Genomic DNA, 6,955 nt, shown 5'->3' with positions numbered 1-6,955 from the left:
TTTTAGAATTTAAGAAATTAAATTTTTTTGCATATTTTGACAATTTTAATGATTAATGATTTTAACCCCTTATGAAATTTTGAAATTTTGAAAAAATTTCGAAACTTTTATTTTCCACCAGACATTGCTGGATCGATTCAGCTTTCAATCCTGATCAAGAATATATATGATTTATAGGGTCGGAATTGACTCCTTCACTGTGTTGTTAGCTTCTGAATCATCAAAACTTACCATATCTCAGGTTCAATGATAATATTAAGAAAACGACAAAATTATAATTTTATTCATGTGTATATTTTCCTGGTTGTTCCTTATAATGCTCCGATCTAACCACTTCAATTTATTATATACCACTTACATTCAATGTCCCAACACAGTGATGGGTAATATCAAGTCGATCCACTGCCAGTCTCCCGGAGTAGATGATATCTCCGCCAGGACGCTCCCATTTTGCCCGAATGCGCTTGTTAGGTGGCACACAGCAGCGGCCATGCTCTATGCCATTCCCATTCCATTTCGCAGATGCCAAGCCCACCTGCTGGGCCCAGCGATGTCCTCACATGTCCTGCCCCTGCTGATATGCAATGCTTTCCTATTACATGCAAAGCGCGTTAAATTAATTGAACCGTAAAGTGTCAGCAGCAGCAGTGGCAGCAATGACAGTGGCCGTGGCAGGATGCAAACTTGTAGCCCAGCGGGTTGCATTTAATTTTTATTACTTTCGCTTTATTCTATTGCCCTGAACCAGAGCAACTAATATTAATCTAACTTGGGTGGTGTACGAGTACGTTAGGCTAAAGTAGCTTATAATTAAACTTTTCCTATCTGTCGCAAAAATGTGTTTTTTGTTTTTGTGGAATGGATGAGTGAGTGTGTGCGCCTGGTTTATGCTTAGTACAAATTTCAGTTTCAGTCTCAAAAATCGTTTGCATAAATTACCTAAAACCACTCTACGTATATTAATTTGTATTTTTATCTTTTGTTCGCTTTTGTTTCTATATAAATTTCGCACCTAAATTGTAGAAATGTCATAAAATCGTTTGGAAAATCGTCGTTTTCATTGCAATGTCGGGCAATAAAGGACCTAGAGAGAGGGAGAGTGAGAGCAATGATGCTACCAAATAATGCAATAAAAACCCGACAGAGTTTGATGATGATTGAAATCCATTTGGCCGGCTTTAACTCAACTCAAATTTGAATTGCAAAATTCTGCTCTGCCCCGAAGTCCGCCCGCCTTGATTGTCGTCACAGTGTTACGCAGATTCCCTCGCATATTGAACTAACCTTAGAATATCTGGTTTTACGAGCTCCTATCCCCTAGATGAACCTATCTAACTCCAAGTACAATCTGCACGTTGTTCGTCGAGTGTACATTTTACATAACTACACTATCTAACATACCTACCTACCTGGTGGCTACCCCTCTTTTTATAGCCAACGAATCCCCATAAATTTCAAGTAAATCGCTTATACGCCACGTATGCCGCAAGCTCGGTTTGCACTTGCCCCAGCAGCTGGCTTAAATTTATAGAGTCGAGTTACCTCCCAAAAAAAGGAAGGGAGGGAGGGAAAAATAGTAAAACAGGAAACCTGTAGTAAGTGGAAGGGACTGCTGCCATAGTCGAGCGTAAAAGTAGAATCGATTTATGCATAAAAACGTTGATGCCGGCACAAATTTATGAATAACAAACATTTGATCTTCTGTGGTCGGTGGTCCTTGGCTGCAGGAGAAGCTCCTTCGTGTCTCTGCCCTAGTCCTGTTTGCTTAGCTTAATAACCAGTTTTTCTTGTACACGAAAAGTTGGTCAAGTTAAGCAGTAAATGCTCTTTTGTCTTCTGGCAGTATGTTATGTCTGTGTATGGCTGGCTACGTGGCGTATGATTAATGTGCGTGGTCTGTGCGCTTAATGAATTGGAGCCACAAGGTGCTCCTGCGGATGAGAGAGTGCGAAGCCTGGCCAAATACTTTCATTTAGTTAATACTTAAATACACATTGAGCTTAAGTTAAATGCTCGCTAATTGACTTATGTCCTAGGTTGTTCTGTTGCCTGTTGCATCTCTGGCATCTCAATGAGCATGTCGTTCGGTTCGCATTTCGTTTGGGTTAATTTGGTCCTTTAGTCTATTGGTTTGTCCTACTGGCTACGCTTACATCTATCAAACCTACACACTTAGGGCTATGCTAAAAACACACTTAACAGCTAATAAACGCACACATTACGCCCGTTTTGAGGACAAAAGGACCTCGGGCCGCCCTCAGAAAGTTGTCACTTTGCCCAGACGCATGCCGAGCAATTTACGACGCTTTTTGGCGCTCAGCTTTGTCCAAATGGTGCTGCTGCCCTCCACCAGCAGGAACTCATCGCATAAATCATCCGTCTCCTTGGTTGTCGCTTGTATGCCGCCGTAGAAGTGATCCTCCTGATACTTCTCCGAGCGCGAATCGCCGGAAACGAAGCCGCTCTCCGGCCGGGACAGGGAGGCGGTGTGCCAGGGCAGCTGCTGGAACCATCGGGCCACTTTTGCCGTCGACGAGAGCTGTGGAAATGAGTTGGGATTTCGGGGTTTTTGGTGATTTCGGGGGGGTGTAAAGTAAAGTAAAGTCAGTGTGTAAATTTATGCAAATGAGTTATGTGCGCAAATTGCTGCCCACCAGCAGAATCCGAAGGGAACACACAAAAAAAAATAAATGAAAGAGACCAAGTAGAGTGAAAAATGGCGACACTTGTTTTTGCTGCTGTTTTTCTTTTGCCACGGCATCGTTTTTCATTTATCAGGGGGAAAATTTATGCACTGATGTCCAAAGGGGCGGATGCTTAATGCGCTTAAAAGTATGCTGCTTGTTTTTTGCTGGGCCGTGTCGGAAAAGTCATTAGGGAAATTGCCGGACCCAGCGTTAACTTTCAATTATTACCCTTACTATGTACGTTGATCAAAAGAATGTATATACATAATTATGCGACTTTTATTATTACATATTTTTGTTCTGCCTGTATTGGTGTTCGTTCCGAAGATTTTCATTTACAAATAACACCAGCTTTAACATGATTTTATTATTATTTGCTTCCACTCAGAGCGAACGAATTGTGAAAGCCTAAATTGAATTAAATTACAACAATTTACAAAAATAACAGTATCCAACTTAACCAGTTTAGACTAGACTCAGTAGCTTAATCACTAAGTGTTTAGATATATGTTTAAAATATATATTTTATGGGAGAGAAAATACTTTCTGACAAACTTGAGCAAGTCTCTGCATTCGTTGCTGATATGCCGCTATCGGGTTTTTCTAGGATTATGTTTCACAAATACTTTCACTGACTAGACATTAAGAAGTTAACCTAGAAAGTTAAGCCAGATGATGATGTTGCTATAGATTTTGGCACACTTTGAGCTCCTCTATATATTATGTATATGTATGTTACACTTGGCCAAACTTTGAGCTGGACTAAATAATTGGCGCATTATCTCTCTGCTGGGGGAAACCTAAAATGCATAACTAAAGTAAGGGGTTTTTTGCTCCTAAATTAATACTGTTCCAACCGACTCTCACTCCCTCATTCACTCGGTCTTTACACACATTCCTCGCACACATACTCCACATGACTCCCCTGGTCCACTTAGAATTCCCAATCCCTGGGTTCATCTCATTTGGTGGTGTGCCTGGCCCAGGCCGTCCTCTGCACCTGGCTCATCATCTGACTGCGATTGGGCACCTTCTCGCTGGTGCTCCGCGTGATGAAGCTGGGCGTGGCCGATAGCTTCCTCTGGTGACCCGCCTCATCGGTGACCCTCAGCAGGACAGTGTTGAATCTCGTCTCCCGGCTGCTGCTCGTACTGTTGCTGTTGCTATTATTGTTATTGTGATTCTGCTGACCATTGCTGCTCCCGGGACTGATGTTATTGTTGCTGCTCCTCAAGCGCGGAGAGGATGGTGAGTCTAGGGTGGAGGAACTGCGACTGGTGTCCCGAGTGCTGGTAGATCCTCCGCAGGCCAGGCCAGCCAGGTTCCCATTCGACACCGCCGCCTTTAGCTGCTCCTCCAGGTTGTTCAGATTCTGTTCGATGCTCAGGCGAATGTCTTCGTTCAGCGACGAACTCCCGGCAAAGGAGTTGCGATTAATGCTGCCCAGAGGCGAAGGCGTCAGGGTTCCCGTGGCCGCCGGTGAGGTGAGGAAATTGAAGCCTCCAGCTCCGCCTGCATTATTATTGGGCGTGGCCGGAGTGCAGGAAAGGGGATTCACATAGAAGAAGGAGTTGTGCGGCGAGGCCGTCGAGGGCGTCTGCTGGCTCTGCGCCGGATTGGCATTCAGATTGAGGGCCTGCAGTCGGTTGAGCAACTCCTGGTTGACCTGGAACAGGTCCTTGGATAGGGCATCCTGCTGCTGTTGCTGCTGCTGCTGCTGCAGCTGATTGCTGATGCTCTGCAGCTGGCTCATCGATGGATATGGACTACTCCCACTGGCCACCGGAGGAGGTGTGGCTGGATTGGGATTCGCAGTTGCCTGCTGCTGTTGCGCCTGCTGCTGCTGCTGCAGGTTCTGGAGGTGCTGGCTCTGCTGGTTGAGGCCACTCAGCTGGTGGCTCAGCGAGGTCAGCTGCTGGTTGATGCTTCCCAGATTACTGATTTGCTGGTTGATCGTGGCCAGGTTGTTGTTGTTGCTGGTGGCCTGGAGCAGCAGTTGCAGCTGCGATTGCTATGGGAGTGGTGGGTGGGTGAGAGGTCATCATTAAGTATACTCAAATCACCTCAACTAGGAAAACTCACAGCTAAAAACATTCGTGCAAACACAACAATAACGGCAGCCAAGAAAAACAGCAAAAACAAAACAGAACAAATATCATGCAAAAAAGGACGCACAGCTGGGATAGGCTCGAAATCAGAGCAAAAATTTACGATCGCATAACTCAAAAGCCAATGGAGCGGAGAGCATAAACCCGTAGGCACTCACCTGCGGCGCCATTCCGATATTGGCCGACGTGAGGCCGGCACTCTGCTGCTCGTTGTATGCCCCCAAAGAGGCCAGGTGCTCCAGCAGCTCGCGATTCTGTTGCAGCAATTGTTGGGTGCGCGCCTGTAAAATATATATAAGCAAAATAATAATCCGGTTTTAGGATATGATCTTCTTAAGGAGAAGCTCTCCTTCTGGACACTCACCTGTGCCTCGATGCGCGCATTGGTCTCCGAGATGAGCTGCTCCCGCACCAGCATCAGTTGACCCAGAGCCTGGCGCGTTTGGAGAGCCTGTGCCTCCAGTTGATCCTTCAGCTGCGTGATCTCTGAGCGAGGCGAGGATGGGGAGCCGGGTGACTTGTCATCCACATCGCACTGGAGGGGGAAAGCGAATAATTCAATTAAATTTTTAATTATATAGACATATTTAATATAATTCATTATATTTCATTAATATATTTAATAATAAAATCGGACAATGTTCATTTTAAATTCTTTCTTTTAAAGTTTTATCTAATATAAATCAGAACGATTCCAAAATTCCTTTCAAACATCTAAAGCTTTTGTAGAAAAGTGTGTTGTACACAAAATATAATTAAATCCTTTATACATTTCCTTTGAAAATGTATCACAGACAGTTAGTGCGAAATTATTTACGACTCTAAAAATCTACCTGCAAATTAATAGCCCCATTTCAATGTCACATTCTCGGGACCAATAAAAAAAAGTAATATTTGGTCATAAAAGAAAAATCTATGAATTTCAAAATATGCCCAAAATGTGGCCACTAATTGCATTCCTAAAATATTGATAGTAATATTTGGGAAGCTGATTTATATTCTCCTTTGATGCTGACATGGCATTGTTTTATTATTCGCCCAGCCTTGACACTCTTCAGGGGCATATGAAAAGTTATTGAATTCGAATCTTATTGTTTTTGCCGAATGTTTACCTTCTGCTGACCGCTTTGCAGAGTAAACAAATGCGAAATATTATTTTATATATTACGACCTAAACAGAAACGCCAGCCCATGGGCCACATTGTATTTGTATTTGATTTCATTATTTTTGATTATGTTATGCGAGTGTGGCCGGAGATTTCTGCTCATTAAAATTGGCCAGCGCCTGGCATTTTAATGGCCCGTCCAGGATATGGTTATAATTTGGCTTATTATTAGCAGGCCATTGTGCGGAATGATTATGACGGCCATAAGTTACTCACCAGCAGGCTGTTCGATTTGCGTAGACTCGAATGCGATGGCATCAGTTCCAAGTGGTTCGGTCGCTGCGGCTGCGTGTGGTTCAAGTCGGGCGATAAGGCCAAGTGTTCTGCAAATATTTTATATCGAATTAGGGATGCAAGTTTATCGAGGGGAAATATAGTTTTGAAAATATCTAGAAAAGAATTCCCGTAAAGCAATAAATATTCGTGTAGAAATGGGACAGCTAAAATAAAGTGTATAATAAATTAATAATAATCGTATACAGATGTTAGCACTTATAATTTTATATTTCGTATTTCATATTTATATTAAATTTAAATATGTATCGCATATGAAATTATTATTTATTTTAAGATATAGTTAGCACTTTTAATATCTAAAATAATAGATAAGATAAAGTACTGAAGAAAGCTTCTCTTGAATTGGATACATATCGATACTATAGTAATTATACACCTTTAGGGTAATCAGAAGCTTGCAAAGCAGTGAAGGAGTCCTTTCCGACCCTATAAACTATATATATTCTTGATCAGAATCAACTGCCGATTCTATCTAGCCATGTCCGGCTGAAAAATAAATTTTTAAAATTTGTCCAAAAATTCCAAATTTTATAAGGGGTTACATCATTAAAATTGTCAAAATTTGACAAAAAATTGAATTTCTTAAATTCTAAAACTGATTATGCAGATTTGTTAGCGCTATAAAAACTAGCACAGAAACACTTTCCGAATGGAAATGAATGCAATTTTGGCGTAATTATGATGTTTGAAAAACACT

The 6,955-nt window shown here is 42.2% G+C and overlaps 1 protein-coding gene across 6 annotated transcripts in view; it reads right to left on the bottom strand.

Moving 5' to 3' along the window:
• Positions 1–699: 699 nt before the first annotated feature.
• LOC110190558 (capon-like protein) overlaps positions 700–6,955 on the bottom strand; it is a 50,483-nt gene continuing 44,227 nt past the window's right edge. For 4 of the 6 annotated variants that reach the window (XM_020961117.2, XM_086833300.1, XM_020961114.2 and 1 more), the window contains 4 exons: positions 6,178–6,284; positions 5,160–5,330; positions 4,954–5,076; positions 2,949–4,698 (listed from right to left, as the gene is read on the bottom strand). In XM_020961117.2, coding sequence (XP_020816776.2) covers positions 3,649–4,698; positions 4,954–5,076; positions 5,160–5,330; positions 6,178–6,284 — 1,451 coding nt within the window. In that variant the 3' untranslated portion in view covers positions 2,949–3,648. Of the gene's footprint in view, positions 2,540–2,948; positions 4,699–4,953; positions 5,077–5,159; positions 5,331–6,177; positions 6,285–6,955 lie in introns of those variants that run through there. The other 2 variants (XM_020961118.2, XM_086833301.1) reach the window with 1 other exon arrangement.

The sequence above is a fragment of the Drosophila serrata genome, unplaced genomic scaffold, assembly GCF_035046125.1.
Source record: "Drosophila serrata isolate PLE 108 unplaced genomic scaffold, ASM3504612v1 contig_272, whole genome shotgun sequence".
NCBI classification, from domain to species: Eukaryota; Metazoa; Arthropoda; class Insecta; order Diptera; family Drosophilidae; genus Drosophila; species Drosophila serrata.
Note: the sequence above shows the minus strand (reverse complement) of the source record. Positions and strands in the feature narration are given on the sequence as shown.